Source organism: Tiliqua scincoides, chromosome 4 (assembly GCF_035046505.1).
Source record: "Tiliqua scincoides isolate rTilSci1 chromosome 4, rTilSci1.hap2, whole genome shotgun sequence".
Classification (NCBI taxonomy): Eukaryota; Metazoa; Chordata; class Lepidosauria; order Squamata; family Scincidae; genus Tiliqua; species Tiliqua scincoides.
The window spans coordinates 115,401,192-115,420,906 of NC_089824.1; the positions used below are offsets into that span (position 1 = coordinate 115,401,192).

A 19,715-nucleotide genomic window follows, 5' to 3' on the forward strand; every position below is an offset into this window, starting at 1 on the left:
CAATCATGTGCAGAGGTAGTTGTTCTCAATGAGCATTTCAATTAGCATAGACTCACCTATTAAGCTATGACTACTGTTGCTGATTCATTCAATGCACATGACCTTGGGTGTCATGTCACTTAACTTCCCCATGCCTTCTTCCTCATTGGTGAAATTAGCACATAATTTACTTCCTTTGTAATGGGAAAACATGGTGCCAGCTTGAGCCTTGGTTTATACCTGTATGATTAATGAGGTTAGGAAGCTCCTGCTAGTAAGTTGCTGCAAGTTTATACATGTTCCACCAGACTTGGATAGATGTGCTGAAGAATAAGGCTGCAATCCAAACCACACTTTCCTGAGAGTAAGCCCCTGAGAGTAAGAAGGACTTACTTCTCAGTAGACCTGGGTAGGATTGTGCCCAAAGGCTGCAATTCTGTCCACACTTACCCCAATGACTATACTTACTTCTCCTAAAGTAAGTACTTATCTACTAAAGTAGATAAGCATAGATTCATAAGTAGTAGATAGATTGGGCTCCTAGATGTCTGATTTCTAAGTTAACTGTGCTTTCATTTCAGTTCCCATTACTACATAACAAGACTTCAGTGTCCCAAATGCTGTTCCAGTACACATTACAGGCACCCCTAACAGCAGAAAGAATTTTATAGCACCTTAAAGGCTAATAGGGCAATCCTTTGCAGGTCTATTCCAAAGCAAGCCCTATTGTGTTCAGTATGACTTTACTGTATATGCTTTCTCAGAAGTATGGATAGGTTTGCAGTCTCAGAGCCTAATCCTATGCATATATACTTAAAAGTACATCCCATTATAGTCAATGGGACTTACTCCCAGGTAAGTCAGCCATAGAGCTGAATCCTATTCAACTTTACAGTACTGATGCAGCCAACTTCAACACACTGCATTCTTTGGTGCTGGGGCACTCAAGGAGGCCTCCTCAAGGTAAGGGAACATTTGTTCCCTCATCTTGGAGCTGCATCAGCACTGAAAAGTTGGATAGGATTGGGCCCTTATTTCCTGGAAAGTGTTATAGGATTGCACTTAAGTTTCCTGGGCATAAGCTCCATTGAACACACTAGAACTTACTTCTGAGTAGACCAGCAAAAGATTGCACTGGTACATATTTACAGTATTTATTTCAGCATACGATTTCTTGGGCATCAGATGCATGAAGGGAAAAGTACAAAAGGACTTTGAATAATGTGATTACTATTCCCCACGTTGCACTTGGGGCGGGGGGGGGGTTTCCAGTGAAGGAAAGACTGCTACACAGGAGCTTGTTCACATTCATCCCAGCGAGCAGGATGTCTGTAGAAGGCGACAATCAAACATACACTGTCTCAGGGTCCAAGCCTCTCCACACTTTCCTGGGAGTAAGCCCCACTGACTATAACGGGACTTACTCCTGAGTAGACATGGCTAGGGTTGGGCTCTCAGACCGTAAGCTATTGAATCCAGCTGGACTTACTTTAGAGTTAACACTCAAGACCCCCCCCCACCACTTGCGAGGTCCGCAGCCCCCTCCTTCTCCCCCGCAGACCCTCCAAAAGACTAGACCCCCTGCCTCGCCTTGCCTCTTTTAAGACCATTCCCCGCGCGGGCGGGGCTGCCACGGCAGCGTTCAAACCCGCGTCCCTCCCTCCCTCATTGGCCGAGGCGGGAGCGGCTGGCTGGGGCGGGGGGAGACGCGGTTCCAGCAAGCCGGGTTTTGCCTGCGCTTCTGATTGGCCAAGGCGCGCGGCGGCGGTATAAAAGCGGCGCGTTCGGGGCTGGGTCTCTTATTACTGGGCAGGAGAATGGGTGCCTGTGGGCCTGTGGCTTGACGGCGCCTGTATTTGTGCTGGTTGCTTGGGAAGCTCCAGTGCGCGCCCGGCCCCAGCAACAGGCTTGGACGTATCCGTGCCGCGCTGGCTGAGCGTCCAGCAGCAGCAGCCGCCGCGTCGCGCCCCCGCCTGCGCTGAGAAGGGCGGCATGGAATGCAAGCTGGAGGCGCACCGCATCGTCAGCATCTCCCTGGGCAAGATGTACAGCGCGCGGGGCCAGCGCGGCGGCGTGAAGCTGCACAAGAACCTGCTGGTGTCGCTTGTGCTGCGCAGCGCCAGGCAGGTCTATCTGAGCGAGCTGGAGTGCCTGCCCGACGCGCTCTCGCCCGCGCCTGCGCCCGCGCCTGGTGCGGATCCGCCGTGGGACGGGGGTGCCCCCCTGCCCCTCTTCCCCGCTCCCCGGGGCTCTACGCAGGCGACGCTGCCGCCGGAGCCCAAAGCGTGCCTGCTGCTCCGGAGGCTCCCACCGGGCTGGGAGCCCCAGAGGCTGCAACGCTGCTGCGGCTGCTGCTGCTCCTCTTTAGCGGGCGACGCTGGCGCTCCGCCCGCGGAGGCTCCTTCGCCGCCCTTCTGCCCGAGGAAGCGGAGCGCTGCGGCGCAGCGAGGTCTGGCGGCGGCCGAGGAGTCGGTGGCGGCGGGCAGCTCCCCCGTGAAGAAGCCGCGCCGCGAGGAAGAGGAGAACATGGACACGGGCAACGTGGCGAGCCTCATCAGCATCTTCGGCTCCAGTTTTTCGGGACTGCTGGGCAAAAAGTCCACCTGCGGGAGGAGCGGCAGCCGCCAGCAGCGGAGGCGGCCGGAGGCGGAGGGCGAAGTGGCGGCTGCGGAGCCTGAGCCCGGGCAAGTCTGCTGCGACGAGTCCGTGCTGCGGAGTCTCAACCCCTGGAGCACGGCGATCGTGGCTTTCTGAACTTCGCCACCCTTTCTCCGGCTGCGTGTGTTGGGACCAAGGAAGAAGAGCTGGGCGGAGGGGCAAGACGGGGGGGGGGGCTCGCGAGCAGCCCGCCTGCTCCGGACAGCTTTGCTTGGAGCCCGATGGAAACAGACTCGCCTCCTGCGCTCCAGATGAGCTGGGGGCTGCGCCTTTGCAATGAGACCGCATCAGGGCACAGTCCAGCACGTTTTTGCCTTCCCTTTTGTCCTCCTTTGGCTGTAAGTCTTGCAGTTTGCCTCAAAACGCTGCCTGCCTGAAATCCCTTTTTTTCCTTTCTCCCCCCCCCCCCCGCAGGTCATTGTTCTGAAGGTCATACCCTTGTCCTCCTGCCATGCCAAGCATGTTCCTCCAGCAAGCACTGAAAAGTTCATTTAAGTGTAAGGTCACATTTGGGGGCAGGGGGATTTATATTGGTGCTGTTCAGGTGTGTTAACTGTGTTTACAGATCTATGGTTCAAAGTTCCCTGGGGCTTTTGAGAACTCCCAGTCTTTGTTGTATAAAGGCTTTTGGGAGGGAGGGTCATCATGGAGGTTTTGTACAGTATTCTTTTGTTGTGTTTTTGTATGGAAATGTAACTTTTTACGTGTGTAACACGTATTAAATATTTTGACACTGTTAAATTGTATGTTTCTGCAGTTTCTTGTTTTTGGAGCTCAGCAAAAAGTGACTGCTGTAGTCTACACTATCTGTTCCTATCCAGCGTTATGGGGGGTGAGCATATGGTGTCTCCTGGGTCAAATGTAGGCTCCAGTTTATCACCAGGGGAGAGAGACAAGAGGTATGTATGAGCAGTAATGATGGCACTGGTCTGGAACTGATGCAGAGAGAAGACAATTTTACTAAAGCAAAGGTAGTGAATGTCTCACTTAAGATAGGATCTTGTCAGGGTAATGTGATCTCTAGATTTTTCCCTGATGTCATTAGATCATGCATTTTTAGTTGTGGTGGATTATAAGAGGTTTCTGTTTTTCCTGCCTGACCCTTTGTATTCTTTTTCAGAAGCAAGGAAACATTCATTCATTCAAACAGGAATATAGGACATGGCTTTTGACAAAGAGGTAGACCCTTGGTCCATATAGCACCATATTGTAGACATTTGATGGGCAGAGGCTTTCCCGGGTTTCAGTCAGGAAAGAGAAAAAATTCTTCTCTGGGGATGGCATGTACTTCATCCTAACAGCCCTGTGAAATAGGTCTGACTGAAAACTAGTGACTGACCCAGGGTCACCCAGTGAGCATCATGACTGAACAGGATTTGTACTCGCATCTCTATGCTCTTTACTGTTTCTCTGGTTAGTCTGAATTGCTTTTTCAGAGGAACACCTATTCACCAGATGTTTGGAGAAAAATGGCTTCTATTTGTAGTTTTATGATGAGCCTAAATCCTTTTAAAGGAGTCAAATGTAATGTTGTCTGCTGAGCCAGACTGTAGAACAGAGTAAAAACAAAAAAATTGCTGTGGGGTTTTTGTTTGTGGATGACACCAGGTGTTGAAGTACATCTGGTAACTTCACACAGACTGAACAGAATTTATTTCCAAGTCTCCATGCATTGTTAACATGTATGTGTTGTTCTATGTAGCATTCCCATGACTTGAAAGTGAATGTGGGAACTGTCATCATGAACATGCAGTGTTGGAGAGGTGTTAGCAGATAATGTGAAGCATTTCTCATATCTTTTATTTTTTGCAAGTTGCCATTTAATGTTGTGTTGGTCTGATTTACTTGCGATCTACTGCTTAATCTGCACTGGCATGTGCAGAGAACTCAGAGAGGCATTATCCTGTCTCATTTGTGCTGGGTTGTGGCTATGGGAAGGAAATTGTGGGAATTTGGCTGCTGCTCAGAAATAACTTCTGTTCTTGTTTATCCCCTTGAAAATAGCATTGGAACTTAAATCTCTGGGTGGGTGGGTGGGTGGTACAGTGTGCCTTATTTACCATAGAAGCAGTTTTCCATTTGAGCAGATTGGTGGATACCTGGTGAAGAGACAGACATGGATGAGCTTGGCTAATGCTACTTTGTCTACATCTGCCCATAAAAGTCTCATTAAAGGACTTCATTAAAACAGCTTTTTCCCCTTGTTGTCAGACTTTGTCCTAATTTAATTCGTACCAGTTCCTTGTTCACCACAACTGCTACCACCTTCCTGTTTTGATCGATGACATAATTTATGGTTAGTCCGTTAGGGGCAAGCTAAAACTATGAGCAGCTGTACCCAAGACTAAACCTGAACTGAGTGTTTCAACTGGGAGTTCCAGAGGTAAGTGATTGGGGGCTGGTCCCTGAATTAGAGCAGACATAGGAGACTGTGAACAGCTGTACCCAAGACCAAACCTGAACTGAGTGTTTCAACTGGGAGTTCCAGAGGTAAGTGATTGGGGGCTGGCACCTGAACTGAAGCAGACTGAGAAGGTGCTGCTTTATTGGCCAGGAGGCATGGAAGACGGCCAACCCAGAGATTTTGTGCTTCCTATCAATCTCAGTAACTGATGTTGAATAACATGTCTGTCTAAAGAAGACTCTGAGGCCATAGTACACACAGTCCCAAGTTGCTCACTGGACTAAGTGCCTAGAACAAGCCCATCACCACTTAAATGGCTCAAAAGTTTTTTTTCTTGAGCCCTATATCTTGAACTGGCTGCATTCTGTGGAACTAACTAGGCTTTGTTATCCCAAGCAAGAGGAAATGGGTTTGTCACTGCAGCTGTAGAATTACATGATTTAATGATTCTCTTGTTAATGAAAAAAATCTCTGAATATGTAAGAACTAGACACCTAGTCTACTTAAAATTCTTGTATAGGAATACATTTTAATGGAGGAGTATTTTCATCATGTTGAACCTCCACCTGTGGTTTGAAATGGTGCTATCTGACACAGGTTTGCCACCACATCTGTTGTGTTTAAGGCCTGAATTAATGGACAGCTGTCATCCCAATTGTTGCATTATGAGTCTGTCAAATACTGGTTACTTGTGGTTAAGCTTTCTTAACTCCTTTGTGTGTGTGTGTGTGTGTGTGTGTGTGTGTGTGTGTGTGTGTGTGTGTCCAAAAGGCAATTGAACAACTACTACTTGTAACTTGAAGCTACTTGTAAAACTTGAGCCTGGTTCAGGCATCCAATTCTCAGTGGATTTGTGGCACTCATTCAGATGCTCAAGAGTTCTGTCTCCCCCTCAAGGTTTGGTGTCCTACTGGTCACATTGCGGACCAATTCCTGTCTATGTGACCTTTTCTTAAAAAAACAAAAGATGACACAGCCTTCTTTGCCAGCTTGTTCCACTGCTGAATAATTGCTCTTCAATGTTTGGGGAATTTTGCCCTTGAACAGTGCCAATGGGCATTTGAATCCCATTTCTGCTTGCCTTTCTTCAGGAGATGATGTAAGTAGGCTTCTCCTCTGTATACTTCAAAAACACCCACGAAATGAGTACAGTGCTGTATCAGTCCAATTTATGTGCAATGTCAGTACGTATACAGTACAATATACTGTGCAATAACGATGTCAGTATACAGTACTTGATACTTTAGAAAAACAAGTATTTAGGTTTATGCCCTGAGAGTTTTACAATCTAAAACTTGACAGTACAGGAGATGAGAAAAGTAGATGATAAAATGTAAAAGTAACAGATATATGGAGGAATGCAGTGATACATATGAAGTCTTCATTTTTGTTGGGGACCAAAGACCAAGTGCTAAGAAAATGTAGGCATTGAGGGAAAGGTATTAGAGGAAGAAGTTTTTTTTTGGGGGGGGGGGGGGCTCTTCCATACAGTGCAGGTTAATATAGAGGGCCGGTTTGCTTCCATTTGGAATGCTTTTCTAGGAAAACCTTTAGCCCCAGATTTCTTTGGTCTCTTGACAAATTTATCAAAAGTCTTTTTGGGGAGGAATAGGAAGCCTAGTTCCTGTTGGTAGCTGACAAGCTGTAGTGAGAAGGAGGATAGCGGCTGTAGACGTTGAAATACAGGTAGGCCTGCATAGATAACAAGTTCAAAAGGGGGGGTGGTTGTGGTTTAAGGTCTTCTGAAAATGTTGGTCTCCAATGAATTACTGAGCTTTCTGGAAGAATTTCTTCAACAGTAGGGTGTGAACAGTATTTTGTGGCAATCTACACGGGCTTCTATTTAAAGCTGACTGAGACACTTCTGCTACTACTACAATACAAAATGAACAAGCCTCCAGCAATACCCACTCTCCCCAAATGTGCAGCCCATCATCTGTAACTCAGACTCTGCAAATGTAAAACAGATGGTGACTGAGTGAGACAGAAAAATAAGGCGGTGGGTGGAAAAAAGGCAAAGAATGCTGAGGTACAGAAGACTCCTAGAAATGGGGGGGGGGCATTCAAAGATTTCTAAACTCAGATGCAGTTGAACTTGAACAACATACATGTACATCATGTATGTTGCTAATTTAGAGAAGTGTAGCATAGTGGGGGCAAGGGCTAGGCTCTACATTTGGAGCAGGGAATTGGTGGGTGTGTGCCAACTTGATACCTGCTGAAACTTACCCACCTGTCCAGGGTTCAAGTCCTGCTAACTTTTTCTGCTGATCATGCTGCTGTTAAAGGACAGTAGGATCAGGGAAAATGTCAATCACACTGGAGGGGTGGGAATGTCAAGCTGCTGGAGGGAGTTTTCTTTCAAGTCCTGTTTGCAGACTTCTAGAGGCATCTGTCTGGCAGCTGTTGCAAGATGCTGGACTAATTTATTGATTATGTATCCTTCCTTTCTTCCCTCATGAAAGTCCCAAGTGTTGTACATGTGGCTGCCAGGTGGACTTGAATTCAGGCACTGACCAGACCTAGATCTGCTCAGCTTTATAAAGGTGACTGTGCTAAAAATAATCATAGAAAAGGTGCAGTGTAGAAATTACTGAGTAAGAATGTTAGAGGGAATCGGTGGGTTCACCCAGTTACTAGCAATAAAGGGCACTTGTCTTGAATAGGTTTAGTGGTCATTGCTAAAACTGCTTTCTAATCATCTGTGCATATGTACTGAAAACATCAGGGATGAAAGGCATTTCAACTAAATGGCCAGAAGTGACTGTCCTAAGCCAGTCTTCAGTCCTTCTCCAGCCCTTCTCTGCTGTCAGTTGTCTAGAATAAGAAATAGACATTCCTATGATATATGCATTAATTTAAACATGTGCTACTAAAAATGTTCAGTTCTTTTAGTGCTTCTGCATAGTTCTGTAATACAGATCACTTAGGCTGGTTGACCTATACAAAGTTTCAAGCTTAGGGTTTGTATCTGACTTATGCTTTTCTGTCCAAGTTTCTATTCTTGCTCTGTCTTGAGAATAGGGTGGCATCTAAGCCAACTGAAGTTGGCTATCCCTGCTCTGCAATATTGATAATGCTGATAGCAAACAATCAGCAATCTGTACAGAAAAGTTCTGGTGCATCCAGTGTGGGTAGTAAAATGTGACTTTCCCAGGGTCGCCCAGTGGCCCTGCCAAGGTATATGGCCAATGTAATCCCTTAGGGCAGCAATTTTCAACCAATGGTATGTGTGCCTTTGGTGGTACAGGAGGTGGTTCCAGTGGTACTTGCAGCACCCCAGCCACCCAGCAGCAAGACTGGGACATGATGCACAAGACAGTAGGTGGCTCAGCTTGGTAGGCAGAGCTCCAGTGCGCAGTTTTTGTGCACGTGAACAAAAGCCCTCCTGCCTGCTCCAAGTCTCTTATTGGTGTTTGGTGCACCGTGTCCCATTCTTTCAGGCCTCCCAATCTGAAAGTAACTGGCAATTACGTCATTGCCAGCTACTTCTGGTGGTACGTGCGATGGGCTGACATGCACGAAGTGGTATGCAGTAAGTGAAAGGTTGAGAAATGCTGTTCTGCGGCAAATCTAACCCTCCCCCTCTGTTGTACTAGAAGTGAACTTCTATAATTCTTCTATATAATTCTATATTCTTCTATATAACACTTCTATATAATTATAGAAGTGAACTTCTATAATTATACAACTGTAATTCTTGCCGCACAGAAATAAAATGACTGTCTTGAGAACATGGAACATTTTGCACTAAAATCACTGTGAACTAGACACTGAAAAAAGGTAATTGAGTACTTAGCCATATGTGACCTGGAGGTTACCACCAAATGGAAGAGTACTGACATTAAACAAACAAGTTCAGTGAAATTACATCAGAACAAACTATGTTTTAAAGTGTCGGAGCAAATGTGGTTATAAGATGCATTTGGAGTGAAGTTCATGGATAGTGAAAGTCTGGATTCCTAGAAGGGTATTGCAAAGAACCAACTTTCTCTGGAAAATAAGAGCTCTTATGAGATCATTTTCCACATTGTATCAGGGTTAGTCTGCCACTTTAAAAAAATCTTTGACAAGAGGTAGAATAACTTTAGCAGAGTGCATTGCATCCAATTTAGCTTTTCTGACTTGGCTGTGTTCTATTGGGAATTTTGTTGCCTCAAGTTTCAGAAGCTTGGGGCTACTTCAACCTAGAGGAGCTTAAAGCACCTTTACTTATTTGGTAAAGACAAAAGAGTGAGGTAAGCCAGAGAATGGACCCCTTCTTGTGCTATGCATAGAAACCAAGATCGTATGGTTTAATCCTATACAGCCCTGGGTAATGTGAGAAGCCTCGAACCATGCCCAGAGAGCCCATTTGCAGCTCTTCTTCATACAGCATTAGCCCATTTTACATGTAAAATGTAAACATTTTCTCTACTGTTCATTTTCTCTACTGAAACATTTTCTCTACTGAACATTTTACATGTAAAATGTAAACATTTTCTCTACTGCTCATTTTCTCTACTGAACATTCTTATAGTTATCTGTATGTTTTCTGCAACTACTTCAGCCTCTTATAAGAGCTAAGCTAAGTGATAGGGCCCTGGCAGCTGAAAGTTTGGGCATCTTTGGTGTACTGTAAAAGGGAAACCAGGACAGTTTTGTGGATTAGACTTTAGTTGAAGTCGAACTAGAGTTTGAAGGTTGAGCTTCAGTTCCCACTTGCCTGGAAGCTCCCTTTACAATCAATGTGCACCCCAATTCCCCAGGCTGTCAAGGGCAAACTTTGGAACTTAAAAAAGATAACTGCTATGAAAGGGTATTGAACTGAAAGCAATATGCTGTGGGTGTGTTTTAACATATGAGGATGGCAAATATGGCTGCCTGCCATGCTCTGGATTCCCAAAAGGCTGCGGTTATATATTTTTGGATTGTACAAATTTAAGTGTTTCATGTCTGAATGCTCATTTCCCCACAAAACCAGTTCCCCAGTTCACCCAAGAGGGTGCTGGGGAGAAGGCTAGTCTGGACCTTTAACTCTGACGGGTGATTTGCAGGTTGCAATAGCACAGCCCTGGGGCAGCTATAGAATTTGATCCTGTTAGGTATATAAACCTCATTGTGACAGGGGCAATGCATGCAAGGCTCATATATTGGAAGGTCATGTTAGCTCCTGTACTCATGCACATACACATGTATACTATATACATTTGAGATCCTCAGCAGCCGGCAACCCGGGTTGAGGGCAGGCCACATTGCCCACTTTGGGGCACTGTCTTCCAAGTACAGTGAGGGAAAGGAAAGCAGTGCACTCAGGGACTGCATTAGAGTGTGTTTAGGGGACCAAACTACTTCCTGGTGGCTCCAGCTGCATAGAATGAAATTAATTCCCTTCCAGTTAACCCCATCCTGGGGTCTGGTTTTTTTGGTCACAGGAGAGTGTGATGGAAAATTGGTAGATTGGGATCTGGTTTTCATAGATCATTAGAATAAGGAGAAGATCATTTAAAACAATATTAAGTGTCGGCTGTGTCATTGCTATGACTAATCAGACATTTTAAAAAATAGGACATTACATATATCCTTTTCCTATTAGGGCACATTCCAAGACGCAGAATGGAGTTTTTCTGTATCATTATTACCACATGTGAGAATTGACCTGAGATGACCAACTTGAACAGGCCACATTGTCCTGGGAAAATATAACTCCATCTATTCATGGTCACAACATCTTTTTGGCTTGTCTTAGCAGTCAGGAATCTTATAAGCTGCTGGGAGGGAGAAGGAAGCTTCCGGAGGCAACATTCCTCACTCAGCCCCTTCTCAGCCTGCAGGGAAGCAGCTGGTTGCCCACTTTAGGGAAACGAACAGCAGTGCTGTGTGGGGGAGGGGAGGGGAGAAGAGGAAGGATAAATCTGGAACTGCTGGCAAGGTTTTTAAATCTGTGCCATTTTCAGAATGACTGGAAATAAGGGGAGTTAATTTGTATTATGTAGGAGGTAAGGGGCAGTCTTTGGCTTAAATTTCTGGTGTAATTCTTGTATTGCTTTGAACGAAAGGATAGCTGTAGGAATTGTCTTTGGGCCTATGAAATGCAGTTGTAAAGGGGCTGATATATCCTCATATGATTGATTAGCATTCAAAGAGGAGGGAGCACTCTATGCAGAGGTGCCATAATGGGTGGTTCAGAGGAAGAAGATGCAATTTGCATGCAGCAGGTTCCCAATTCAATCCCTGGCATCTCTGGCTGATGTCCATGAGTAGCATCAGTCTGTGTACTGGACCCTGAAATGCAAATGTGATCCCATCCATAGTAGTTAGGTGACACACCTATTACTGATGATGTACTGGCAATAGCATCCTGATTCACAGAAAATATTCTTAATATTGTTGCTCGCCAAATACTTGTTCAGGACATTTTACATTACTTCCCAAAGATAGTCAGGCCTGCATTCCTTGAGAGAGTAACATGCCTGGGAAAAATATGTCAAAATATGTCAGCCTGCGTATTAGGTTTTAACACCAACTTTTCTTTCTCGCACCTAGTCAGGGCCAGTCCATCCCTGAGGTTGGCTTAAGTGGCAAAGCTTCAGGGAAGGGTACTCACTAATCTCTGACACTCTCACCACTTCCCTCTCTTCCATGCTGCTGCTTCCACTCTATCTTCCTCATCCTCTTCTGATCAGGCACATAATAGGAGCAGCAGTTGGCATGCTTGCTCAGACACCAGGTGGTCTTGGCCTGGTCCTGCCTGTGCCCCTTCTCTTTTATCTGAGAATATTTGTGGTAGAACTAGACTTGTCATTAAAAAACAACAACAAACTCCAGTTGGATTCATGGCACTTCAACCAGTGAAGCTTTTCTTGGCACAGGTATACTAAAGTGGCAGGGAAAACTGGCACCCTCCAGTATTGTCAGGCTGCTCTTAAAAACAGAAGCAAGGACAGTGAAAAGGCAATGCTAGGCAGATTTCTATAAAATGATGAGCAGCCCTGGCTTGGAAATAGTCATACTGAACTAGCCAGACCATGAAGAAAGCAGTCACTTGTCTTCACTTTGCAATATGCATTAGAATTGGGCTATGCTACTTTCGACTGGCAATGAAAAATGGAGTTTCTTTGCTAAGTAGCTCAAAATATTTCCTCTGGAATCTCTTTCTGTGCCTGCTCACTTTGCCCGACAATGTGCCAACATGGAGTGTGGATGTGAAAAGAACAAAAGCAGCAAAGAAACGTGGATGGAGCAGACCTGGAAAATGTGTAACACAATATAAACCATAGAGAAAAGAAATCGTGGAACTAAGGAGACTGGATAGCTAATTCAGGGAGAGGGTGGAGGGGAATGTCTGTTTCCAAGACGTTCTTTGAGAATGGCCTGCATCCAGGAGGAAGTTCAGGCTGGACTCATCAGCTGGAATTTGCTGGCGATTTTCAATCTGCATTGTGTTTTACCCTATTCTGGGGCTGTCCCTATTTTTATTCTAACCAGATGGAGCAAACGTTTTTGGAGGGGTGATGATAACAATGTCCTGTATATTGGACACTTTTTAGATATTTGCAGCACTGCACATTTGGGACCCTGGAGTGGCTCCTCCCTGAATGAGTTTGCCAGGTTTCAGCCTTGAAGCAGCTGTGATCAGAAATGGGAGGAGGATAAAAGTTATAAGGGAATATTGAGTTAAACTGTACTTTAATTTGGAATATACAGGGTAAATTTTCAGCAGCATATATAGAAATTGACAAAACACTGCTGGTTATTCTCAGCATCTTGGTACTATGTATTCCAAGTTAACATGCTTCTACTGGGGATGAAAATGCCTCTTGCTAAGTAAGAACTATTCTCGGCATGTTTCAAGTTTTCAAAGCAGCTCACTTGATCTTTTAAGCACTCCTTAGAGCAGTGATTCTCAAATTTTTTAGTGCTGGGACCAACTTTTTAGAATGACAATCTGTTGGCTCTCACCAGAAGTGATGTCATGCCCAGAAATGACATCAGTTTAGGTTTCAAACCTAAGCTGCAATCAGCCAAAAGCCCCATTACAGAGCATGCTTATGCTGTTAGTTTGCATAGCTTGGAATTCAAATACTCCAGCTCAAACATCAAAGCAGAACACGGATCCTTCTCCAAACACATAGCCCCCCCCCCCTTTCCAGTGTCTTATCTTCCCACCTACTCAGGGCAAAGCACCATGCTACTTTCCTATCAGGAGCCCACCCTGCCCAGCAGCTCTGAATCCTGCATTTTCAGCTTTGTGTATTCTCAGCGTTGGCTGAGATAGGTGCTATGTGACTCATCTGACATTGGCTCACAACCCACCTAGTGGGTCCAGACCCACAATTCGAGAAATGCTGCCTTAGAGAGCCTGGTATTATCATCATTCCTGTGCTGCAGATGGGAGGATGAAGAAATAATGCCTTGGCTGCAGTCAGCTACTGAATTGGGAGCTGAAATGAGAGTTTGAATGGGGAACTTCTGGTTCACACTTTTGACATGAAGCCACTTTATTCACCACCATTTCTCAGTGTGTTGGCATTTAGCTTTATGTTCCTAGGATCACTGCTTTTTTAATAGCCTTCTCTGGTGTTCATAATGGTTGGATCGTTAAGTGTCTGCTGGACAGTCCCTAAGGATTGAGGCATGCTTGGTTCCCATCCTATTCTGAGCCTTTTTCCTTTTCCTTTGAGTCTGATAAGAACTCTACATTTGAAAGTCTTGATTCCTTGCCAGTATTACAGCCATGCCATTTTGTTGTGTAAAGGGAGAGTCCTTATTTTTACTGTATTGCTCAATACTTGGTAGTGAAGAAAAGGAGGCTGATGGGCAACTCTCTATTTCAATATGCCATCATACCCTCCTGCTGGGGTGGGAATTTCTAAAACCACTTTGCCAAAGAAAGGATTTTATAGTTTGACTTTGGAACTAGCGGACAAGAGTTGCCAAGAAATTTCAGGTGAGAAGCAGTTTTTGGAGTTGCAAGCATGAACATAGGAACAGCCCCACTGGATCAGGCCATAGGCCCATCTAGTCCAGCTTCCTGTATCTCACAACGGCCCACCAAACGCCCCAGGGAGCACACCAGATAACAAGAGACTCATCCTGGTGCCCTCCCTTGCATCCCACATAGCCCATTTCTAAAATCAGGAGGTGGCATATACACATCATGGCTTGTAACCCGTAATGGATTTTTCCTCCAGAAACTTGTCCAATCCCCTTTTAAACACATCCAGGCCAGATGCCATCACCACATCCTGTGGCAAGGAGTTCCACAGACCAACCACAAGCCGAGTAAAGAAATATTTTCTTTTGTCTGTCCTAACTCTCCCAACACTCAATTTTAGTGGATGTCCCCTGGTTCTGGTGTTATGTGAGAGTGTAAAGAGCATCTCTCCATCCACTTTATCCTTCCCATGCATAAATTTGTATGTCTCAATCATGAACCCCCTCAGGCGCCTCTTTTCAAGGCTGAAGAGGCCCAAACGCCATAGCCTTTCCTCATAAGGAAGGTGCCCCAGCCCAGTAATCATCTTAGTTGCTCTCTTTTGCACCTTTTCCATTTCCACTATATCTTTTTTGAGATGTGGCGACCAGAACTGGACACAATACTCCAGGTGTGGCCTTACCATTGATTTGTACAATGGCATTATAATATTAGGAGTTTTGTTCTCAGTACCTCTGCTAACTGAGTAAGAGGCACTTTTTCAAGTGGGTGCTCTTCTTTTATTTAGTGGGGGGAGAGTAACTGGCCCTCCTCACCCCAGCAGTGTCTTTTCTAGTGGCTACCTGCTGGTGTTCTTTTGCATCTTTTTAGATTGTGAGCCCTTTTGGGACAGGGAGCCATTAGTTATTTGATTTTTCTCTGTAAACCGCTTTGTGAACTTTTTGTTGAAAAGTGGTATATAAATACTGTTAATAATAATAATAATATAATACCTTTTCTAATGATCCCAAGCATAGAATTGGCCTTCTTCACTGCCGCTGCACATTGAGTCAACACTTTCATCGACCTGTCCACCACCACCCCAAGATCTCTCTCCTGATCTGTCACAGACAGCTCAGAACCCATTAGCCTATATGTGAAGTTTTGATTTTTTGCCTCAATGTGCATGACTTTACACTTACTTACATTGAAACGCATCTGCCATTTTGCTGCCCATCCTGCCAGTTTTGAGAGATCCTTCTGGAGCTCCTCACAATTACTGCTGGTCTTCACCACTTGGAAAAGTTTGGTGTTGTCTGCAAACTTAGCCATCTCACTGCTCACCCCTGCCTCCAGGTCATTTATGAAGAGGTTGAAAAGCACCCCAGGTTCCCCCTCTTTCCCTTTTTAAAGATTGGTGTGACATTTGCTATCCTCCAATCTTCTGGCACCGTGGCTGTTTTGAGGGACAAGTTGCATATTTTAATCAAGAGATCTGCAACTTCATTCTTCAATTCCTTAACAACAACAACAACAACAGTATTTATATACCGCTTTTCAACAAAAAGTTAACAAAGCGGTTTACAGAGAAAAATCAAATATCTAATGGCTCTCTGTCCCAGAAGGGCTCACAATCTAAAAAGCTGCAACACCAGCAGACAGCCACTAGTACAGACAGTGCTGGGGTGAGGTGGGCCAGTTACTCTCCCCCTGCTAAATAAAAGAGGAGCACCCACTTGAAAAAGTGCCTCTTACCCAGTTAGCAGGGGTTAATAATTCTTGGGTGGATGCCATCAGGGCCTGGTGACTTATTGATCTTTAATTTATCAATGTCTGAAACATCTTCTCTTTTAACCTCTATCTAACTTAATTCCTTGGTCAGGAGGGGCCGTTCGGGCAGCGGTATTTGCCCGAGGTCTTCTGCAGCGAAGACAGATGCAAAGAACTCATTTAATTTCTCTGCCATCTCTAAGTCTCCCTTTATCTCCCCTTTCCCTCCCTCACCATCCAGAGGAAACACCACCATGAACTCCCTGAATTTGCATGCTTTGTTTGAATATGACATTTTAGCTGTGGCAGAACTTTTCAGAGGGGGGAAATAGGATGGTGGTAGGGTAAGAGGAATTGTTAAATGAAAGTGTGTGTAGGGAAATTGACCCTTACAATTTTGGCAGGAATATCTAATGTTGAAATCCTATTGGTTTTTTAAAATGAATCACCAAGTGTACTTTAGCACTTCATCCAAATACTCACGGTACATAGTTTGCACAAGGATGAAACATTAAAGGAATACTTACACAAACCCCCTTAATTTACAATAAAATAGCAAACGGAGCTGGCACCAAGCCTTAACATTGCCACATACTTGGCAAAATAAGCAAAACACCACACCCCCACCTCAGTGAGCTCTAGAAACACCTTATTTTTCAAAATGAAATCCAAAAATTCTCCATTTGGGAAATCTGCTTTTCTGCCAGATATAGCAATGTAGACTCCTACACATGCAAAAACAAAGAGCAGCCCCTACATACTGGTTGATTAAGTCAGTGGAGAGAGAAAACTACCCTCCCTCTCCCATGTTTTTATCCTTCTTTTCAGTCAGACAGAAATGGCCCTGAGATGCTGCTAAATTCACCCAACGACCTTGTCAGCTGTTGCCAGCAATGAAGGTTTCCATCCCTGTGTAATGCCAACCAGGGACTAGCCTTGCCTGCTCTCTTCCTAGCTCTCTGAGTGACGCCTGATGCCAAAGAGAATAGCAGTGTTGTAGCCCTTTTCACTTGAGCTGATGGGAGTTTCCCCATAGGGAAGGTTATTCTGGCTGCGTTGCAAGCACTGTAAGCCTCCCCCGCTTTCACACGCATGTGTACACAGCACCGTGCTGGAGATGAGTGAGGTTTTGGCTCTCTTGCCAACTGTTATTAATGCAGCCGCAGTGAAACCGACCCAGCCATCTGCTCTTTGCATCCAGTGCTCTAGTTTAGGGAATATGTGAGGCTTTCTGGGGGAAAGATTTTTTTCTTCTCCTCCCCCTCCCTCCCCATTTCTCTCTCTCTGCCAACAAGGTCTGACCTCAGCTGTCATCTTTGGTTTTGGAGGGGATTAATCTGAGCCTAAGGACAGGTTTGGACATGTCTAATGCAGAGGAAGGACTAGCCGGGGGAGAAAGAACAATGGAGTGTTTTATTGCAGTGGCACAAGGCTGTCAATAAAGGAATATGGTTAATGTGAGCTTGGGGTACTACAGTGGCTGAGATCTGAGCCATGGATTAGGAAATTTGAGATTCTAATCTAACCTCACCTAGAAGGTTGCAAAATAGCCAAGAACCACCAAACCCAAAAGGAGCAGATCTGTGTGTTTAAATCTGTTATCTTCCTGAATCATAGAGGAAGGGGGGAAAGGGAGAATGTGAGTAAAGAGTGTGCCCCTCCCACAGCATACTTCTCTACAATCTCCTAAAGCACTTTCTCCCAGATAAGTACCATATACTTTTGGTACTGGAGCCTAGGGAGGAGGTCTCAGCAGTCCCTGCCCACAGGCTGCCTTTCCTGTTAAAATCAGAGCTACACTCCCTTTCTATCTCAGTGGGGCAGACTTAGCTTTAAATGCTCCTGCAAAGGATCACCCTTGAGTACTGAGTCTTGCTTTCTTCAACCTTGCAACAATCTAGTTGAAGGTATTTTGTCTCCATTTCCACTTTGTATCCATTTTCACTGCTCTGGAGCTATTGGCACCCCATTAACACATTATGGAAAATCTCCCTGACCCCTTTAAAGGAGTTTTACAGAGTACAGTAATACCTCCAATAATGCTGAGAATGTGTTCCTAGAAAACAGAGTGCTGTGTGAAACAGCAGCATAGGAGGTAATTATAACACTGTTCCAATAGAGAGCTGTACTCATCTCTATTACTGTACTGTACAGTAACTGTATTTTACTCATTCCTGCATTAGGTCAGAGCCTGCTCTGTAATTTACCCCTGCTGCCCTCACTCCTCCTACATAGCTGTGGCAGAAATGATGGGAGGAGCTACTCCCAGGAGGATGAGCCAGGCTGTGACTCATCCTTGACAACTACAGGTTTCTTGTTGTTGAAGGTATCCAAGGTTGATTGCCTTGCACAATGTTTCCTCTCCTGAAGCCCTTTATGGTAGCAAGCAATTGGCCCTGCGCTAGCCCAATTAGGCCACTTTTATTGGTGCAGGACTAGTCAGAATATGCAGTTTCTGTTGGCTGAAAGCACAGAGCAAATCTCTGTACTTTTCCGCATCAAACTTTTGAACCATTTAATTTTGTTTTTATAATTACACCCAAGACAAAGAGTACTATAATGAAGCAGTATTGTGGGAGTTATTACTGTAACGTCTGGAAGAAAGAGAGTAGCCCCTGCTACATGGAGCTTTCGGTTTAACAGTCTGCCCATGTAGTTGTGGTCCAGTGTACATAGGCATCAGTAGGAGTGTGAGTACCAGGGTAAAAGAACATGAGAGGTTGACAGATCAGTGGTGGCTAACCATGTGGCAAAGTCAGGCCATAGGATGGATTTTCAACATGCACAAGAATAGTCTACAACTACCCAACCCCACACTTGAATTTACAGTGAAGCAAAAGAGCAAAAGCAAAAACACTGTAATAGGAAGAAGGAGACTCTGGACCCAATCCTATCAAATTTTCCAGTGTTGATGCAGCCATGCCAATGGGGCATGCACTGCATCTTGTGGTATGGAGGCAGTCACAGAGTCTTCCTCAAGATATAGGAACACTTGTTCCCTTACCTCAGGGCTGTGCTGTGGTTGTACCAGGGCTGTGCTGGAAAGTTGGATAGGATTGGGCCATTAAGCAGCAGCAATGCTTGGCTACTAGCCCTTAGAAATGCTAGGATTCAGGAATTTGGAACAGGAAAAGAACTGGGTTGCAGAAAGAAAGCACATAGTCCTTTAAGGAAAACATGGTGAACAAGATCAGTGAACAGTTACTGTCAGCTGCTCTGGGGTGAGACGAACAGCCTGTGATTCTCACCTCCAGTCCTTTGAAATTGCCCACCATAGTTGTGGGCAAAATGTTAGGAAATGAAAATCTTCATAGACCATGGCCAATAAGCCCAAACAGTTCTTTCTTCAACACTAGTCTACCCATACTTTGGATATGAATGGGGCTGTAGGGATCAAACATAGATTCCCATCATTCCCCAAGTGTGGTTGCATCTAGAAATCATTGTCAATACCATTTTCAAAAGAGATCTGACACTATGTTGAAACATTAGGATCCCCCTTGTTACCAAAATTCCTAAGCCCTGCAGGACCAGAAAAAATGGAACATCTGATGAACAGTTGAAACAATATTTATTAATTTAACCCAGTGGTTCCCAAAGTCCTACTCTGACTTTGGGACCACTGTAAGTCTTTGCTGGGGCACGGCAATGGCAGCAATGCAATCCCTATGATAATGCTGCTGCCAGGGACAGAAGTGTTTTTATTAACTTAACGAAGGTGGTGCAGGGAGCCCGTGGATGCTCCCAAAGCCTCTAAAAGGCTAAAAATTGCCATCAGAAACCACTTCCAGTTTAACCATCACAAACTGGAAGTGGTTTCCAATAACAATTTTTAGCTTTTTAGAGGCTTGGGAAGCCCTGCGGTGGTGTCTGTGTGACTCCCTGCACCCCCAGAGGCCAGCACTTGCTTCAGTAAGTAACCCCCCCCTTCTGTTCACAGCAGTGGTGCAATCTTGGGGCTTGCATCACTACCATCCCACAGCCCCACACCTTAAGGGGCCAGGGACG

General features: G+C 45.1%; 1 protein-coding gene across 1 annotated transcript; it reads left to right on the forward strand.

Annotated features, from left to right (window-relative positions):
• Positions 1-1,796: 1,796 nt before the first annotated feature.
• On the forward strand, positions 1,797-3,364 carry IER5 (immediate early response 5). The gene has a single exon (XM_066625983.1). It carries the CDS (start codon positions 1,972-1,974, stop codon positions 2,731-2,733), a length of 762 nt encoding a protein of 253 aa, XP_066482080.1. The 5' UTR covers positions 1,797-1,971; the 3' UTR covers positions 2,734-3,364.
• The last annotated feature ends 16,351 nt before the right edge of the window (positions 3,365-19,715 follow it).

Bases quoted from the DNA above. Each gene is read 5' to 3' on its own strand.
- IER5 (XM_066625983.1), top strand. From the start codon at position 1,972: ATGGAATGCAAGCTGGAGGCGCACCGCATCGTCAGCATCTCCCTGGGC.